At 47.3% G+C, this 20700-nt stretch overlaps 1 protein-coding gene across 1 annotated transcript in view; it reads right to left on the minus strand.

Annotated features, from left to right (window-relative positions):
• LOC113986689 (rho GTPase-activating protein 7-like) overlaps positions 1 to 20361 on the minus strand; it is a 47000-nt gene extending 26639 nt beyond the window's left edge. The window contains exon 1 of the mRNA XM_039385301.1: positions 20253 to 20361. Within this exon, the coding sequence (XP_039241235.1) occupies positions 20253 to 20361 (109 nt within the window). The remainder of the gene's footprint in view (positions 1 to 20252) is intronic.
• Positions 20362 to 20700: the final 339 nt, after the last annotated feature.

The following is a 20700-nucleotide window of genomic DNA, read 5'->3' on the forward strand; positions in this document are numbered from 1 at the left end:
GTGAAGTTCCTAAAATGTGGGTGAGAGAACGTAGTAAAAAAGGACATAAAATTTCGTTTCATAGATTCACCAAGAACATTTAATTTGAAAAAGCTCAGGAGAAATGTGGTGGGTGCGTGGTGTCCCCTAAGGAGTTTCTCCTCCAGAGGTGAAAATCTATGTCAAACCTCCCTGCCTGGGAACAGAGCATGGAGGAGTTTAACAGGGTACCCAGAGTGAAATCACAGTCCTGACCCTCTGCCAAACTGAGAGAAACAGCAGAGTAAGCACTTTGATTTTCTCAATCACTTAACTTTTCTCCTATCTCAAGAGCCACTTAAAGGCAAAGGTGACACTGAAGGCAGAGCCACTGACAATTCTGAAGTCTCTACATGAAAGCATTAACCCACAGAGCATTGGCCAGGACACCTGAGGAACAGAGCTCTGCAAAATCTGCCCTCACAAACACGTGTTTCTGAGGAAGGAAAGCACTTGATCAATAATCTAACCTCAAAGGCTTCATTTCAGTTCTTCCTACCAAAATGTAGTCAATGTTTAGGATAAATATAACTGGATTGAAGCCATACTGCAAAAAAATTCACCTTAATGTCAACTTCTAACTGTTGAAGCTTAACAAAACTGATCTGCATAGGTTGCAGAGAAAAATGGTTGCTGCTTATAATTTCTTACCTTTTCTCCTAGTAAAGTATCATCTCTGAAAGGTTTTGCCATCTTTGTTATTAAAGTGCATTTCTAGAATCATGAGAGAACTTGGGCTTGGTTTATTTACACTCCAGCAAGAGCAGACCCTGCATAGTGGAACGAATAAGCTGCTGAAATGGTCCTGAGGAAGCTGGTTGCACCTGCTTATATTTGGACCTGAGATATTTGGGAACAGATGATTCTTCTCTCTTTTCACGTGCACCACACATGGGCACTGTCATTGACACTTTTTTTTCTTTTTTACTCAAAGTAACATTACTTCAGAAACAACAAAGTGCTTTTCCCAGCAAAGCAGTCAGGCTGGGATGTGCTGCTCTCCAGAGTAAATTTTTGAGACTAACATGTTCCCTAGAAGGAAACTCTAGAGGGATTTCATGTGAAAAACAAATCCAAAAGAGCAAGTCCCAGCATAACCAGCATGTGTGCCAGGTCCTGTCCAGGCACTAGTGAACACAGTGTCCTGCCTTGGACAGCAGTGGTCTTTGCCAAAGACATCACATGAAATGGGAGAGCAAGACAATCATGTGGGAGAAGACAGAGTATCAAGAAATATGTGAAGCTCCTCTACGTAATATGTGTGGAATTGTATGGAAAAGAAAATTATCTTCTTTCAACTCTTCCCACATAAGAAGCCACAGATTTTAACCAGCTCTGATTCACAAAGCCTGGTTTCACAGCCCTCTGCCTGCTTGGGAACAGCATCTGCTTCTTGGCAGGTGAGCCCCACGGGGCTCTGACAGGGGAGTGGTGATGAGTGACCTGCAGGCTGTGAATAGAGGTGGGCACTGCTGTGTTTACTTGGCACAGCTGCTCAGGTTTTCTATGTAAAGCCCCACTGCTTGTAAAAATGATGCTGGTTATGAATTTGAGTCCACCAGCTACAAGTTTAAATAAAAAAAAGGGGGAAGGAATACAGCAGCAAGTAAGTAATTGGTCATTCCTGTCCAGACCACCAAATTTACTTTGATTATCTGATAGACACACACTGGTAAAAAAGGTACTTAACTGAGGAGGGAATAATGAAAAAAACATCATAGCTCCCCGTGAACTAGGTGTGAGTTCCACACAACCTTCATCTGTCACTGGTCAACACTGAAATTTTACATGGAGGGAGCAGTTAGGGAGAGAAGACCTTTGTCTCAGTGCTGAGATGCAGCCTACAGTCAGTGATGTCCTGTGTCTTTTGAAGTGGTTCTGCAACCTACTCACCCCCTGGCCCTTCTCAGGACATTCAGTCAGGAGCACTTTAACTCAGAATCACTGTCAGTCCAGCAGGATATAAAGAGAAAACACTCACCAGAAGACATTTTCAGCTATTTAAATAAATAGACTGCCCACTCTATGTCTTACCAATATGCCTCCAAAGGGCTGAGATTTAGGCATGGATGGACGATCCATTCTAGAAATTACACTTTGACACTTGGGAAATAAAACTTTTTATATAAAATAACTAAGAAGAATCACTTCTATGCTGCTGTGTCCCTCTGACAGACAGACCAGGCCTGCAGGTGTAAAGCTGTTCCCAAATCCACTCTGAGCTTTTCCTTTGCCCAGCCAGTGCGGCACAAGCCTCTGGTCCCTCTGGCAGCAGAGATTCTGTGAGGACATGAACCCTTCAGATGGTAGCACTGCCACTGCACTGGGATTTGGGCTTGGTAGGTAGAGAAACAGTGCCACAGATGAAAATTCCTCAAGGAATTGCAGCGTGCCACCATCCCTGGTTAAGCAGATGCCATGACACACAGACATACACGGCTCAGTCCTTTCCTCTGGAGTTCAGGCTGCTGTGGTGTTGATGTGAACCAAGACCAAGTTAAATAGGATCTGTATCCAAACTCTCGATCCTCTTTCAGTCATGGCTGTTGAAAAACAGCTGTTTCTTGCCTGACCAGAAAAGCAGAACAGTACCTTGTGCTTATTTTCCTTCCTATCCTCATCATGTCTCGGCTGTTGAACAAAGCAGTTGGACAGAGGATTCCTCAAATATGGATGCTCATTCCAGCAACAAAGCAAAGCAGCTGGACAGGTCAATTTTTCACCAGTCAGCCAAAGCCAGGACCTCCTCATTTTAGCAGACTGACAATTTCTGTTTCTAACAATATGTCTTAACAGCTCAGGAAGCAGCAAGAAGCAAGTGCCATACTGGAGCAAAGCCCATCCTGAGTTTATCTGTACATGCAGTCAGATGTGCTTGGTTGGAAATCTCCTGAGAACAGGTTTGCTTGTGAGTTTTTCTGAGAACTTCTTGCTTTTGAGCTAAATAAATGTCAGAGAATTAAAGACATCTTAGTGCCAGAGTTTGGGAACTGGTGGTCCGGTGTTATTGGCCATTGGTGTGGCATTGCCATCAGTGTGAGCAATGGGATGCAAAGGAACATGAAGTGTTTTATTACAAGAGAGGAAGGTATGGTGGCTCACATATATAAGAAGCATTAGAATATATAAACCTTGGAAATTCTGATAATTTATTGGTTATTTAATTGAATGATCATTGAATGATTTGATTTGATTTGATTTGATTTGATTTGATTTGATGGAAATGGATTATTGGAATAGCAAAATCTGAAAGGTAATTAGGTTTTGATAGAATACTGCTTCAAGAGATTTAATAAATACCAGCTTGAATTCTCCACAGTAGTTCAGTTTTTCCACGTTCGTGTCCTTGTTTCATTATTTTCAATCATTCTTGAAGCCATAATTTTGTCCAGATGAATAACTGGGGACCAATAGATCTTACCTACAGCTGGCAGATCTGCTGTTTGGTGTGAGCAACTAATACCACAGTGACCTTGATCAGTTTGCATCCCCCCATAAGCTGAAACTTTTCTCAAAGATATTTGCCAAGTGCCTACTAATCTATTTCCAGGAATGTGTCAGTAACAGAGAAGGAAAAAGTAATGGTAGTCAATTTGAGACAAATCAATCATCATAGATTATGGACTGATTTTATGATACAATTGATGCCATTTGCTCTTTTCCTGGCTCAAGTTTATCACGAGCAGATAATTCTTTGAAATCTTTGAGACCTTCTCAGAAAACACTGTAGTTGTATTTCTGAGGAGTTTTTTTCTACATCCTCATTTCTATGATATAAGCTTAAGTTTTTCATTTGAATCACTAACTTTAGCCTATGGCAAGCTTCTGAAAATGCAATTGTCGTTTGGGAGAAATAACAGCCAAAAGATTTCGATAAATAGCCTCAATAAATTCCATAAGTATAGTAGCATTTTCATCTGAAAAGGGGAACAGCTTGTGTCTGGACCTCTGAGAAGCTGAGACTAATTTTGGCTTTTTGCTTTGGCACTTCAAATGAGAAGAAGATGTCAAAGAAAGCAAGAAAAAAGCAACAAATGAGGGGGAATAAAAAGAGACTGCAGATCAGTATCTGTAAGGCAAAGTGTAAAATTGCAGCAGCAACTTGCAAATCCATTTTCCAAATGTACAAGATATGCTGTCTAGGCAGGGAACTATAGAGGATCTCCCCTCACAGCCATTCTATGGACTGTGACAAGAGCAAAGAAACAGGTCAATATTCTGAGCGCTTTAAAATTCATTTCCTTTGCAGCAGCTCTAAAAAGTGGAAATACCTTGGTGAGATGACAGTGGTGCTTCTAATCATGTATCTCATTTTTACAATAGGTCTGGAATTGATTTTCCAAAAGATTTAAAGGCAACATAAAACCAGATTCAGATGTTATAGTAGGCTCAGCTTCCTTAACAGACTGCAGTGTATCTCAGCAATTCCTGGGAGCTCATTTTATTCTCTGCATGACAATTGTTTACTGAAAGAGAATACACTTCACATATAAAATCAGCTTTTAAAATATTTCATGAATATTTTAAAGCTTGGGAAATAAATATTTAAAATAATGAATAGATAATGTCCAGCTCTCTTGTCTATCACAGGAATCCTTTTTCTCCTCTGTCCAGCACCCACCTGTACTGACCTAAGATGCTCTACCTATTAACGGTGAGAAGAAACTGCTGAAAGGCCTCAGTCATGGTGGGATTGAAAATTCATTCCCCCTTCCTAAAATTTAGTTCTCTAAAAATACAGATGGTCGCCAAGCAGGGGAAATATTAAGAGAGCCTAAGGAACTCAGGACTGGGTGGGGATGCTGGTCAGCCCTGCCACAGTTTGGTGGTCCTGTAGGTCCCAGAGAGTGTTTCTGCTTGCACATCCAACTCCCCCAGCCCCCAGGTACCAGGGAATGACCAAACTCCAGGCAGCACCTCCCTCCCCAGCCATGGACCTGCTGGAGGGTGGCCAAGCATCTTCCATCCGGTCTCGAGGCCAACTGTGGCCACTCAGAGCCACTCCAGTGCCTCGCCCCGGGGCCCCACGTGCACAGGGGCTTTCCAGCAGGCTCTGTGTCTGATGGATCCAGTGTGTCTCTCGTCAGAGCCTGAGTTGTGTACATAACTGGTGCTGACCTCTTCCTTCTGCACCGAGGCCCTGGTCCGAGCCAGAGATCTGTCGGGCGTCACCAGGCCGCTTATTTGACGCACTATTTTTAAATAACTCGCAAATATTTAAACAACATTTCTATCAGCACTGCATGTTTAGAAGACATCCAGGAATGTCAAGAGTGCCCGAGCTGGCTGGCCCACATGGAGCACAGCCCTGCAGCCGTGCCGAGTTATCGGGTGGCCTGTGGCTCACACCAGCGCTTGCAAAGCCCCTGGCAAGCAACTCAGAGGCTTTCAGCACCCGGGCTGAGGTCTGGTGAGACAGGCTGGGTACACACAGTGCAACTCTGAGAACTGAGCCTTACTTGTGGTTTAGTTGTGATTTGATTTTGGGGGATAACAGAGAGCCCAAAGTCACTATCGAAGTCATCAATACCCAATATTTGGTTCTGTTGTCTCTGTGACATCTTTCAGCCATTCCCAGATCCTCTCCTGGAGGAGCTGACAGCCCCCATTCTGGCTAACAAACTGGTTCTAAGAAAGGCTGTGAGCTCAGGTCTGGAAACTAACTGGGCCAGTGCTCCTGTCACACAGCAGTGTGAAGACAAAAGGCAGTTGGATCTTAGTTCTAACTTAACACACATTTAAGATACATTGCTGTATCTTTCATAACATCTCTAGTAGACCACAAGGTCTCCACTACCAGGTGCTGGGGGTAAAGGCATTCACTATCTAGGCACTAATGCAAACCAATTTTACAATCAGTTTCTGTTTTGGAAAACTAGCCAGCACAGTAAAGCTCAGGTTTAAGACCTTAAAGCCTTTGGGTTGGTTATTTTACTACTTGGCTATAACAGACTTACAAAACTCAACAGAAGACTTTTTCATACATTTTGAATTTGAAGAAGATTGGTGTTAGGAAGTTCAAAAAAGAAACGCTGACACTAAACCACCTGAACCACTAAAACCTATTCATAAAAGCACTTCACATCCAAAGACCTTGGTGTGCTTTAGCTCACTTCAGATTTCAGCAGTACTCAGTCCTTGCCTAAGACTGGAGCAAAGCTTGATGGCAGCCTACCTAAAATGGGAGGCTGTGTCTATTCAGACATAATACAACCCCTTTATTGAGCCAGACAATTTTTCCTTGGATGGTTTGGCTGTGTAGGTTATTGGAGGACATGGAGTTTACAGGTCACAACAGCATGTGCTGTCTTGAGAGAGGGCTGGCAAGGAGTATGAAGCAGATTGCAAAGCTTCACCTTCTTTTAAACAGTGAGGCAACCAAAGTAATCTAGGTCAGAATGGTAGAAAACACACGTGTGTTTCCTTTGTTTGCCAAATATCCACAACATTGCTTGAGACAAATGTCACAGGCTGGTGCAGAGTTGGATTTGGAAGTCACAAGGTACAAATTAGCTACCTAGGCAAGGTAACATTCAAGTATGTATTCCCTTTGTAATAGGCTTTAGAAGGACCAAGAAAAAAGTACGTTATTCTGTCAATACTAGGAGGTCAGCACATGGAAACACCTTGTAGGTTGTGCCTTGCAGAAAACCAGTTTCTCACTTTCTGCAAAACATCTTGGCCTAATATTTGGGACAATACTAGCCTTCTACATATTTCTCAGTAGGAACTAAATCTCTTTTGCAGAGAAGATACCATCTCTGTGTCCAGCACTGGCAGTGAAGTAAAACGATTCAGGCTGCCTGATTCCAAACACCCTTCCCAACATGCTGCCACTGCATAGAAAGTAGAAACCAAGATCTCAGCCAAGGCCAGAGTTTGATGTGTAGATGTGCCCTTTCCCACAGGTGTAAACCTGCTGAGAATGAATGGGTAGGTGTGTACTGTACTTCCTGTGTTTAGGGATATTTACCTTTGCCTACAAAGCACAGCCACATATTTCTGTGACAGGAGGATTTGTCTTGTCTCCCCACATTTAAGAATAACTCTTGCTGGCTGGTTCCAGCTGGACACAGGAATGCTGTGCAGTTTCTAGCTGTGGCATTCACATAGCCCTTACCTCTGATAACAGGGAGTGAGGGAGAGTCTGGGCTGATAGGACCTCATGGGTTGGTTTACATCAATATCACTTACTCGACCTCACTATAACTTTTTGCAGTTCTTGTAAAGGAGGCAATATAGAAACACAGATATTCATCCACTCCCTCTTTTCTCTTTTCCAGAAATGCCTCACTTCATCTTTAAGAAGTAAAACCAGCAAGAGGCCAAAAAAAAGACACTGCTCTGTTGCAACATCAAGCCAGCGTAAGCAGTGACAGCACCCACATGAAATATTTTACCATTAATGGCTCCAATAGAAATCCTTCTGGATGATCTATGGAAGCCCTGCAATCAGTAATAGTCTAAGCTTTGCTCAGCCCCATTTCAAAATGATGGTTCTCTGATGAGAGGGGAGTTGCCCTCACTTGTACCATCAAATTTAGAAATCCATTTAAGTCCTTTTGATGTTATTTGAATGATCACTTCTGGTAGGTTATAAAAAAAAATGCAGCTAAGCCACATTTGTTTTTTCTGTGATGTTGGGAAAGTGTAAACACTTAAATCATTAACCAAGTGCATATCATTCATATTCACCATACCTTTTAAAAGCATACTTAGCATACCACTGAGAAAGATTACTCTGCTGACAGAAATCAAGTGTCTGGATTAATTTAAAGGAGTGCATTTCACAATCCATCATTCCAGAATAGGAGAACAAGGAACTGCTCAGTTAAATTAAATGGTGAGCTACTCTGGAACAAATTAAAGGAAATTCATCTCTGCACCATGTCTAGTCCAGACGTGTAATTCGGGGCTGATGCTATTAAAAGCCAAGCAGTCTAGCTGGGTTTCATGAAGACTGAATCATTTTACAACTAATATTTATTTGCACTCTTGCACAACATGAGAAGCAGCAGGATTTGTGGCTTGTAAAATGAGCTGGCAGCTTCAGGCCAGTGATACTCAAGGACTTTTTGAAGGAGAACAGGTGTGGAAAATCAGCCTGAGAATGGTGGGGCAGAAGCAAAGCCCTCCTGAGCCAAGTGTACAGCAGAGAGGATGCTCCCTGCTCCCACCACGGGGTGTTTGAACCAGCAGCAGGGCCTTCCCACAGCAGGTCACTTTAGGGACACTCCCAGGACATTTTAGGGACACCATCACTGCATTTGGTCCATGTGGGTCAGCAAAAGGTTTAATGGTAGAGCACGACGTCAGCCAGTGGGAAGCATTACAGAAATCCTCAAGGCATAAAGCTCCCTTTTCCAGGCAGGGCAGGCACTGGAAGGAGAGAGAAGTTGTCCCTGTGGACTGGAGCTCAAAGGAAACCTGCAGGAGAGCCAGCAGTGCTGCTCTGGCTTCTCTCACTGCAGACCCAGGTTGTGTAACTCTTCTCCACAGAAATGCATGCCTACAGGCAGGTGTGCCTGGGAGAGGCTGTGTCTCTAAGCTGAGAAGTCAGGCTGTGAGTCAAACCTCCTACAGCCTTGCAACCATGAAGTAACAGCCACAAGCTATGACCTGAAGCTTGTCCTGGTGCTGCCATTAGCAAACATGCCAAGTGGATTTCATCTTTGGAAGCAAGAGCTTATTCCTCTCTCTGTGTCCAACCCTAGCTCGTAAATCTCACACAATAATCAGCTTGAGAGTTAATATTGCCATAAATTCTGATTTCCAAAGTGCTGCGCTTCTCCACAGCAAAAAAGGCATCTTGGTTCCCCAGGTTCTACCTGCACACTCCACAAAGGACCAAAATACAGGGGAAGGTGTTTCTCTGAAGAGCTTTGCAGAATGGGAGAAGGAAGAGTGAGTGAGAGAGGAGATATGCACAAGGTCACACAGTGGGTGAATGAATGGGCAAAGCCAAATACAAACCCCCTTACAGGACCTCCCCCCTCCCCTGACACAAATTGTCTTTTCCAAAATCAGGAAAAAAACCAGCATGGGAGATCATTTCCATCTTCTTAGCATGATTAATCCTTATCTGCTGTAACTGCTGAAATACCAACCATTCGTTTTTATACATTTGGCAAAACACCTTTTCCCTTTATTGCCTTGGCCAAAATCAGCCCAATTTTTCAGGCTGATTGGGCGTTTGGCAGTAATGCTCCTAAATGGCCCTGCTGCTGTAGGATGGCCGAGCACTGGCACAGGGAGATTTATAGCAGTGAGCCCCAGGTAAGGATGCTCCATTTTCCCACAGACTGATTAGCACTGTCTATTCCAGTGATTTAAGTGTTTTCTCAAAGAACACATTTGAAGAGCTGAAATGGATACACACTGTCAGCTCCTGGCAGTTTAAGTGCAAACAGCTGCCCTGAAAGCTCTGTGCAGCACCACAAAGAGATGAGCCTCTATGAAAGCTAGTCAATCAAAGGAGATAAATCTTTGCGTCAGTTCCAATTATTGAGATACTCCAGTTAACTCAGGGAATCATAGACATTAGACTGCCTTTAAATGCCCACGTGGTTGGGACTATACCATTGCTCCTGGGAGGCAATTTCGCTGTCTGACAGATCAAGAGGCTTTTCTCAGCTAGTTAATTCCAATTAAGTTTTTCCTCTCGATTTCATCCTCCTATCCATTATCCTCAGTCAGGTACCCTTCACAGTTCCTTTCCTGCCATGCTGCTCATGCCAAGAGTCCTGGAAATGGTGACATTATTACAAGTACCTGTTGATGACACCCATGAGGCCTCCCAGTGCTGTAGCCTCAGAGCAAAGATGATTTCTGTCTTAAGGAGCTTCTTCCAGCTGCTACAGCCCTTAAATAAAGCTCTACACTTCAATTTAGGTACACCAGTAACCTCCCCCCCTTGTGTTTTGCCTCTTGTCCTCGACGAGCTTTGTTTCTTCTGGCTCCCCTGACTTCAGGCAGCAATCAAAGTGTAAAGATGTGTTTAGATGGTGTAACTCTAGAAAAGAGCTGCTGCTGCAGAATTACCTCCTAATATTTTTCCAGGAGTCCCCAAGCCCCAGTGTCCTGGAAGATGTGGTGAGAATAGATAACACAACACGAAAGGTTACACTGCTGTGTCATGAACTTTATATAAAGCAAAATTACAGGGGATTCCATTAATTCCTTTCTTTGCTCCTCCAAAGAGTAATGGGAATGGCTGCACGCTACAAAGTGGATGGGATTCATCTGTCTTATCTCTGATAAAACGGGCTGGTCACACAGCTCCACTCCCCTCAACCACACTGCTGCCTCTCTCACACTGCTCAGGAAGACAAATGGAATTAAACAATCTGTAAACATATTCCTCCAGCTCAGGAAGGTCAAGGGGTTTGCAAGTTTATTTCAAGAAACAAGAGGAATTTAGCCCTTTATTCAGCACAGCAGAGAGCATCAAAGGATGGCAAGCTCCTCTGAGGAAACAGGTCCCCTTATCAGAGGGCAGGGGTTCCAGGGATAAAGTGTGTGCACAGTCAGGTCAAGGTTGGAGCTCCAGCCTGGATTTACACCAGTGTAAAGGAAAGCACTACCCAGCCCAGTATTTACGTTATTCAGGCCAAGGAAAAAATGTAGTGGCAGCTGTGAACAGTTTAAATATCCAAACCCTGATGGGAGGACCTTCATGCAGGGGTTTGGTTTGTTATTGCAGCTGACTCTCTGCATCTCCTTTATCTTTCCTTTTTTTTTTTTTTATTCCTTTCAGAGATGTTTGACCTGAAATGCAAAAGGATAACGTGGGTCAGGAGGAGTGTTTATTATGTATGAGTTATTTTTCTTTCATGTTAGCAAAATCCTTTTGTAAAAGTTGGCAGCAGTCCCTGTTACAGCTAAATTTTGGACCCATGGGTGATCTGGAATTTAACATTATTTATGTCTCAGTATAAAAAAAGCAGTGGAAAGGAAGCAAATTCAAAGAAAATAATCAGAGCACAGCTGAGGTCTGTAGCTTTACTTATTTAAACCATTCAAGTCTATCACTGCCCTTGCAACTATTTCAGGGGTTTGAGGCTTGCTGGGTAGAAGCTGGAGGATTTGCAGAAATCACATTATTAGGTGTTCTGACACAACCTGCTCTCAGCACCTACACACTGATGGCAGTGCAGAGCTGTTGCAGTTTAAATCCTTTGCACTATAGGTACAGAGGGGAGCACCAAGTGGGGAGCAAATCCTGCTGCTGCCATCACTGAGGTCCCACTCCAACCCCCAGCCCCTGGATTTTCACTGGGTTGGGGTGACAGGCAGCCAGACCTGCAGTCCTCACTCCTCTGCCTGGTATGTGGCTCCTCAGCAATTCACCCCCTAACTCCAGGGAGCTGTTTGTATCTTAAGAGTAACTGCTGAGTATGAACAAGAGCTGAAGTTCAGCCCTAGGCCACCAGTGCTGTCCAGGCTGGGGTCATTGCAGGGAAGATCACTCCTGGAGGGTGGGGTTGCAAAGAACATTTTTAGGAAGGGGTTATTTTTGTGTGCTTATTCCCAGAATGGTCCCAGGGTAAACCCACACTGGCTGATTTTCCAAGCCTCATTTAATCTCAATCAACATACACAGAGGCACAAGTTCTTAAAATACTCAGAAAACAGGTTTGCTCCTTGTCCACACTGTTTCACAGCAATCTTCAACAAAGTTAAAGGAAAACCCACAATTGCTCCTTATACAAACATGCACAAGAGAAAACACTCTCAAAAACCTTGCACCATCACGGTCAGGGGTCAACCCCAGTGACAGGATAAGCTCTGTCCACACTTCTCCCTTGGCCACTCGTTCTTCCAGCAGAGCTCTCTGCAAACAGACCCCGTTCCCTGATGGCACAGCTCACTCCTCCAGCTCACAGAACATACAGGGTGCTAGAAAGCACCACACAGCCCCTCCAAAACCTCCCCAGGTATCTAGGGGCTGCTCAGGTTGAGAAGAGCTCTCTAAGTTTCGAGGAAGAACACCTTTAAACGCACAGCAGTTTTCACTTTGAGCCGTCCTCCCCCTCCAGCAGGAGCAGACATTAAGTATGTGCATACTTAGTGCTCTGCAAGCTCCACAGCCATCGGGTTGGATCAGCAAGGGGAGCTTGCCTGAGTAATTCATGTGTCTGTGGAATGTCAGACCCTGCAGGTACAGCTGGGGTGACATTTTCAGAAGTAGCTACATTTCTTAGACTCTTCAAGCTCCATTGAACCTCGCTTGAGGTGAATTTGAATGGAACTTGGGCCCCCAGATCTCTTTTGTATTTTAAGTTGGTTTCTATCTCTAAATTTTGCAATAAATAACGAGCAGACTCTGCTTGGAAAGTTGGGAGCAGAGTAGGAGTTTGGATAGCACGATCATAAGTGTAAATGAGCACAATTCCTTTGAATATTGAAAGTGTATTTAACGTGGTGCCCAAGGTCACACAGCAAATCAATGAATCAAAGCCCTGAGGGCATATTACTTACAATCAGATGCAGGAGTAATTGAGTAACTGCACAGACTTAAAAGCAGCATTACATCAACTTAACATATGGCTGGAAAGGGGCTTGGGGAGGTTCAGTGATTTCCTGCAGGGGAGAGAGAGTCAAGAGCAGGGCTGACATTAGAATTGAACAGCTAATATCACTGCACAGGTAACTTGGCACTGGGAACTCTGCTACTATTTAAACTCCATGAAACTTCTGATTTTAGTGCCATAGTTTTCAGCATCCACTGCTGGGAACACTAGGAGTCCCCTGCTTGAAGGACAACTCTTGCTGACTTTTGGCACTATGTTGGGAGAATCCAGGATGACAGATGGCCAGTGACTTGGCTCTGGTGCCTGGCACAACACTGCTGGGTGGGTATGTCCCTGTGCCTGGCAGTGAGAACATGCACCTTGGCTGCTGAACTCCAACACGAGCTGCTGGCCCAGCAGTGTGATTACCAGCCCTACCTGGCAGCCACTTGCCTCTCATTTCAGCTGTCAAAATTATACTTATGCCTGTGCAGTGTTTCCTGTTTCCTAATTTGGATGGTTCCCTCAGTCATTTTTCCACTAAAATGCTCAAGCATTTTTTTTTGAAAACATCTAAACAGGAAGAGACCTGACCTCTCCTCCCTGCACATCGTGTGCTCCCTTCTCCTGGCAGCAGCAGATCCCTCCTGTGCCAGCTGCTGTGGCGACTCCAGGACAAGCTGAGGGTGGGTCCCACACCTTGGGACTGCACGTGGGCTCTGCTTCTGTGTATGGATTGTCCTGAAATGGTCAGCAGTCTTGGGATCCCAGTCAAAGTCCTGACTCTTCACACCCCCTCATTCCAGCTCTCTGCCCTGCCTGAGAATGTAGGTGTATCCCAGGTTCTGGCTGGCTGGTCGTGGAGATCTCCATCAAGGGAAAAATGCCCATTAATTCAACTGGTCTGATGTTGAGCCAGACAGTTCAGGCAGATACTGGGCAGCTCCTCTCCTGTGCACTTTCACCAGGCACAGAATGGTTTTGGGGCTTGTTCCCATTTGGAGACCTGCTGGCTGCGGGGAATCCATCATCACTGCCTCCTCATCTGGGAAGGGGCAACTCAAGCAGAGCCATCACAATCCCTGCCATCCAACTGCTTCCAGCAAAGGCCCCAAGGAGGAATTTCTCTTTCCCTAAGCTGGACAAGTTCTACAGCCCAGGATCCTGGTCAGTGATCACGGTCCCTCGCTGTCGAGACACTGGATGCAGAAGGCACAGGAGCCCTGTAAGTTGTGTGTGCACCCAGTCCAGCCCCAGCCCCACTGCAGGACCCACAGACACTCGTGGGGTGCCAGGATGAGGGGCCCGAGGGCACTGCCCACCATCCAGCACTGCCCACTCCCCTCCTAGGAAGAGCAGTGCTGCCCTCAACAGGCACCATGCACAGGGATTTGGATGGACAAACTCCCTCACACGTGCCTTTAAGATGTTAACGAACTGGGCAGCTCTGAAGCAGAGCCTGGAGGCACCTTCCTTTCTGTGAGTAGTGCAGAGTCCCCTGGCACCAGCAGATCCCAGCTCTGGGGCACTGTGCTCAGCCACAGCACGAGTCTGTGCTGTGTTCCCAGCCAACATGGGAGTGGAATAAATAGGAAAAAGTTGCTTCTGCCTTCAGGAGGAGGAGAAACTAATGCATTGCACCTCCAGGAGTATCCACATAGCCCTAGGGAAGGAACAAAGCAGTGCTGAAGCCTCTGTCAAACCCTCTGGCTGTGAGGATGTTTGGCTGTGGGACAGCAAGGTACCAGCCCTGCAGCCCCACTGCTGAGTCTTCCCCAGAACTGGGCTAACAACCACACAGCTCTTCAGCCTGCCCTGGGCTTTCCTTGGGGAGGTTTAATGGCCAGGCTCCAAGTGCAGCTCTTTGGCTTGTGCAAACCTGACACACCTGAGGGTGACAGAACAGAACAGGAGGGAAAAAAATCCCAACAAGTGAAAGGAAACTCAGGGCCCTGCATGTGTCCATGCCCACAGATTGCTCCTGCAGAGCTCTTGGGCAGCTGCCTCCCAGCCCACCCTTATCTGCACTCTCCCCCAAAGCCCTCATGTGTCTGGAGATCACATTCAATATAAACAGTGTTATGTATTTAACATACTAGTGTGGGGACCTGCAGCAGTTTGGTCATGCTGCAGAAGTAATCCAAGATTGGTGATAACCACAGAAAATTAGATTTATGTTAACCTTTTTTAACGTTGGGGCTTTTCTTCAAAGAGTTGCTGTTTTAAGTGCCAGCGCTGTCCTACAGCAGTGAATCTGTCAGACAAAGCCATCCTCCCACATCACCCACACCTCCAGGAAGAAGAAGGTTCCTTCCTCACACTCGAGATGTCTTTGGGGCTCAGGCAGGTGGCCTCACCTGGCACTGGCTGCTTGGAGCAAGAGCCAGGTTGTGGTGATGCTTTTACGGAATGCTGTGAGGCTACACCATCTCCCCAGAGCTGAAATTGGGCTACAGCCCCCCAGCACTGAAGGGTGGCCCCAAACCAGCACCTAGAGGAGCACCCAACTCTGCTGCAGCACCTTGAGCTGTGATAGCTATTGCAAGTGGGGTGGGAATGACAGGGAGACTCAGCTCCTTCTCTGAGGAGAAAGCAGCACAGTATTTTGGGAGACTCCTAATATTAAGGCAGTCACTAACTGTGACTAAGTAAGATTTGTAGATATTCTGGACTGGTGCCAAGGGGAGACAAGGGAAAGGCAATCCCAGACAAAGCAGAACAATAATGTGTTATTGGTCAGGAAGATTCATGTGGTGAAAATTAATAGCAGCAGGTGGCTTGCAGCGATACCCCATCCATCTTGTCTGTGGCAGAGAGAGCACACTCCTCGGTGTACAGGCAGCACAGTGTCAGACAGCCAGGTCACAAGCTCTGATTTACAGTGCTCCAGGTTCTGTGGGTACAGGCAGTGGATCCCCTCCCAGCACATGCAGGGCACAAGCCCTGCCCCCCCTCACCATGTGTCTGCGTCCACCCAACATCCCTGCATGCAGGGAGGGAGCCTCTCCAGGCTGGACCAGTGCCCAGAGCACGAGATCCCTGCTCAGGCTGGGCATATCCTGATCTCAGGATCAGCAATGCCACTGAACGCAAGGAAAGAATCCCACTGAACCCAGATAACACCTGGCTGTGCCAGCTGGTGAAGCCATGCTCGTTTTTGGTGGTAAATGAAGGCAGCACAGTGATGCCATCACTAATTCAACAGCTACTCTTCCCCAGGAGCTGCCAGGGTGCAGGGCAGGTGGCCTCACCAGCCTGGGTCTGTACATAAATCAAACAGGAGGTTGTAAATCTGTCATTCCTTTAGTTATTTAGCAAATGCACCACACCCTAATCTACTCCTAGTCTTTTAACAATGTACACTATACAATTTTTATAGAGCTGTGACAAGTTCAGAAGATGACTTGCCTATCTCATCACCAACCTACCCAGAGGTGACCACGTACATATTCTACCACTGCCCAGCACAAAGCTCAAAGAGAAAGCGCACAGAATCAGTGTTCCCTGTGCTGCTGAGCTGATTAAAGATTCAGCTCGGATGGGAGAGGAAGTGCAGGGTCTGGCATGGTTTCCTGTGTGCCTATAAATAGCCATTTGGGATGGTTTAGGCAGAGGTCAGCTCCACACAGCTGTACGAGTGCTGGCTTCTGTTCCCCTCGTGCTGGCGGGAATGGGATCGATGGCAAAACTTGTCCCCCTTGGAGCAAGAGCTTTGAGACACACCCAGTGTGCTCCTGCCAGAGTACCTCCTGCCAACGAGGGTGTGACACTGCTGCAGGGCAGGGGTCCTGTGAGGTTCACCCCCATGGGCTGGCACCAGGTGAACCTCTCCAGTCACCTGTTGGTCTCTCAGGCTCTGCTGAATGACACATGAAAGATAGTAATGTCTCCAAACTGCTCTGAAGGACAAGAACGGGCATAAAGATGCTATTTATGCGCTCCAGTCCAACGGAGGGATTTTAGGGAGCAATGTTGCCCCTCTCTGGGTGGGTTGGTTGGGGGTCCCCAGTGCCAGTGGCACTCCTGGTCCCTGCAAACCCAAGCACACTGTGACATCTAGTGGCAAGTTATCCCAGAGCCCAGGGAAGGCTGTGTCTGACAGGCTTTTCCCACAGCCCCTGGACAGCCAGCCCAGCTGGATCTGTTTTATTACATGCTCTCCAGGTGCCTCTGTATGCATAAATATGTATTTACGTGTAACAGTGAGAATGACAGCTGCTGTTGCTTAGGCCAATGCATGCTGGTGACAGGAAGAGTATATCCACCTTGGCAGACAGCTCTCATCTTCCTTGTTCTAGGCAGGACAGGATCTGGACAGGCCCTGTCCTCTTCCCATCCCAGGTAGTGACTGAGTGCACTGCTCTGCCAGCATCACCTCCAGAGCCATGGCTGCAGCTGCCCCATGGCACAGGAGCTAGAAGGGGTTGGATACAAGCTTGGCCATATTTGACACGGCTTTCCACCCCCTCCCCCAGCAGTGACCAGTGCTGGTGTCTGACCAGCTCAGGTGGCCTTGCCAACATGTCCCAGGGGCACACAGCCTTTATACAGCCAGAGAGGTGGAGCAGCAGCCATGGCACCATGTAGCCTTATTGCACATTCACCTCCACCTCCTCCCCATGCTTTGGCAAGGTTTATTTAATATTTCACTGGGGTTTTTTTCAGACTCTGTTCAATTTCATGCACCACCATCAGTGGCATATTCTATATTAGCTTGAATAAGGATACAGAAATTAAATCAATAGGCTTTTTCTAACAAATAGAAAGGCCCCATCATGCACATCTGGGCAGCATGAGTCAGGGATGTCATCTGATTACTGGGCTGCTTTGTGAAAGAAGGGGGGGAAGGAACAGACACTAAATATGAGGAGTAAAACTGAGAAAAAAAAAGGTCAAATTTCAAGAGGATCCTCTTGATCCTCCTCCAGAGCTGGGCAGGAAAGTGGGAAGCTGCTGTGCAGCACATGAGCACCAGCCTCTTCACACAAGCACCCTCTGTGCACCCACCACAGATCTGTGCCCTAAAAACACACTACTCCTGCCCCAAATCTGGAGGATGATGGAAACAGCAGTAAGATCTGCAGTGTCAGAGCCCCAGAAAGCTGAAACCAGGGTGGACAGCACCAATCCTGCTTCAGATGCTTAAGGTCTCTGAACCAGACTGAGTCCCACAAGTGGTGCCCAGGCTTCAAGTGCCAGAAGACCTCAGGCACCACAGTAAAACTTTCTGAGTTGTCAAAAGGGCCTCTCTTTTCTGTTTGTCTTTCATAAAGCTTTGTTTAATGCATAAATGGTTACTTATTCTATATGATGTATTCACTAGAGAAGCCAAGTTCCCTTCCCACACAAACATTCCTTCCAACAGCTCCAGGTCCTGCCTTTTCCCAGGAGCATTGAGGGAAGCAGGATGGGATGGAGAAGGGATGGGTACAGCAGGCATTGCACGTGCTCAGCCCCTGCTGCACAAGGCTTGCTGGACCAGTTTTTGGCAGGTGTCAGATTTTTTGGAGGGTCAGGTTTTTGGTAGGTGTCAGCTAGACATTAACCCTGGAAGTGTTCCTAAACAGTGAACTTCAGAGGCTGAAACAGCAAATTTATACCAAAAAGAACAGCAATTTGCACGAAAACATTTCCAGAACCACCTCCCCATTCCTTGATAGCTCTCTAACCACAGAATGAGTGCTGGGGACAGGGGGTACCCCTGCTCAGAGCCAGAAGTGCTGACCCACCAGCATCCCAGCTCTGCACACCCCCAAAGGTACAGCTGGGACCTGGGTGGCCCTGCTGCCCACCTCAGGCAGGGTTTCATGCTGGGCACTCCTACTGGCTTTTCTAGCAGCTCTCACCAGGGAATGCAGTGCACAGGAGAGCAGGAGGATGGTGGTTTCTCCCTGCCCAGTGTCCCTGTGGCACAGCAGCCACGGGTGAGGAGGGTCCTTCCCTGTGGCCGGGCATGGCATGGCCAGAGGCTTAGCCCCTCCTGCCCTCCAGCCAGCACCCTCTGGGTCACTTCCCACAGTATTCACTGTATCAGCACTCCGTATCTTATGGAATATCCGGCAATGCAACCCATTCTCATCTTATGACTCAGCTTATATCAACTAATTATTCATTTCTGAAACACAGTTTTCTACCTTAAAAAATTACACCTTTTCCACCACCTGGAGGACCCGTGTGTACCAACAGATGGATGCTCAGCCCTGGCCTCAAAGGCAGCAAACTAATTGTGTTTCTTCTCAGCTCTCGTGCTCGGCACATCGCCAGGGTGACACGGAGCAATGAGAAACAAATTGACTCAAAACTTGGCCGGAGAGCATCAGCAAACAGAGGGCTGAAAACTCAGCTTGATTTATTTTATAGAGAGGCAAAGGACAAGAAATGCAGTGCTATTCCCAGTTGTGGCCCTGGCAAACAGTCCTCCAAGCCCATGTGAGAGCAGAGCTGCTGGTGAGGCTGGGCAGCCCCGGCCCCGGTGTCCGTCTGTCAGGGGAACATCGCTGGGAAGGGACAACGTGACACTAATTCCTTCTCTGAAAACCATAACGCTTCCCTCTCCTGCCCTGAGAATACAAAGTGTTGTACATGAAGCATTAAAATAAAGGCCACCATCTGACACACAGACACTTAATGCCCTCCTACAGAGATGTCGGGGTTGCTGTAGGATGTTTTCGGTGTTACAGAGCAAGCCTTCAGCAAAGGTGGGAGCTGGGGCTGGCCCAGTTGATGGCAGGAGCAATGCCAGGACTGCCACAGCATGGGGCACTGGCTCCCATTGCTGGGGGTGCTGCTGGGGGGCTCCAGCCCTGCCAAAGGGACCGGGACACAGCGGGAGTGCGGCAAGAGAGCAACTGTGGGGTTGAACCAGCTGAGACATCAACCACCCCAGGGAACACGGGTAGGACCTGGGAGCACAGAGCCTGGAAGGGCACAGAAGCCTGGAGCAGCACCCTCTGCAGCCCCTGCTCATGCTGGGTGTCAGCCAGCACTGCTGCAGGCTCAGGCACCCACCCCAAAGGTCCCCTCTCCCCTTCATTCCTCCCAGAAAACAGATCGCTTTTGCTATCGCTTTTCCGGAAAACAAGGGCGACTTCTCCTCCAACACTGATGTTTTCCCAAGGGCTGACGTGCTGTTCCCACTGACAGCACTGCTGCTGCTTTCCCAGCTCTGCCACCCCACTCTGTCCCCGTGGGAAAGCCTTCCCCTGCCCTGGCTGTGCACACACCAGAAGATTGAGACTCCCATGGGAGCACTGAAGGTCCTGGCGATCCCTGGGAGGCAGCAGGGCTGGAGCCGGTTGGGTGGCAGCAGCACGGGGGGCTGCTCCCCTCGAGAGGAGAAACCTTTGCCAGCCAGGGACCTTCTGCTGTGCTGCCTCCCCAGAGGCAGTGCCACTCCCAGCGCTGTGCTGTGCCACTGAGTGCCCACTGTGGGACTTGCAGACACTGAAGTGTTACATCACTAAGTTTCTAATAACTGCTTTTTTTATTTCCTAAGTCCTAAACAAAATCTATCGCTGCAAAACTTTCTGTTTTCTGTTAAATGAGCCCAAACAGAAGCAGCACATCCCAGGAGGGAACATCCAGACCCACACCTTTGCCGCTCCCATCTCCCAAAACAGTTCACGCCTCGTTTTCTGGTTAATAGCATTGTAGCTTAATTTCTGGTTTAAAAAACTTAAAGAAACAGGGTGACCAAGGAAAAAAAAATAAACCTCCTCGTACCTTCCATGGGGAGAGTGAACTGCGGCAGACCAGTGTCCTGGGCAGAAGTTACTCCTGTGTCCCTGCAAGCGAGCAAGTCCTGCCTGGGGCGACTGAACTCCAACCCCATCTGCTCGGCTTTAAGCAGGACAGCCAAGATCCCACCCAGGACGGGGTGGAGAATCCTCCCTGGGAAAGAGCAGCTCGGTCACAGCTCCCTCCAGCCGCCCTGCACATCTCGGCGGGGCTCTGACAGGCCGTTTCCTCTCTCTCCCCCTCGCTATTCAGCAGCAGCCCCTTCGACTGCCATCTCACATCAGCATCTGCAACTGAGTTTGCGACAGGGGTGGCGTTTGGCAGCGCCAAAGGTGTAGGTGGCATGGGTCCCAGCAAGGAATACTGGCGGGAGGAGTGCGGGATACACACGGTTCGAATCAGCCGCAGGATGGAGGCGAACGGGACACGCAGA

Source organism: Pipra filicauda, unplaced genomic scaffold (genome assembly GCF_003945595.2).
Source record: "Pipra filicauda isolate LSUMZ 115617 unplaced genomic scaffold, ASM394559v2 scaffold3_size10097308_pilon, whole genome shotgun sequence".
In the NCBI taxonomy this organism is placed as follows: Eukaryota; Metazoa; Chordata; class Aves; order Passeriformes; family Pipridae; genus Pipra; species Pipra filicauda.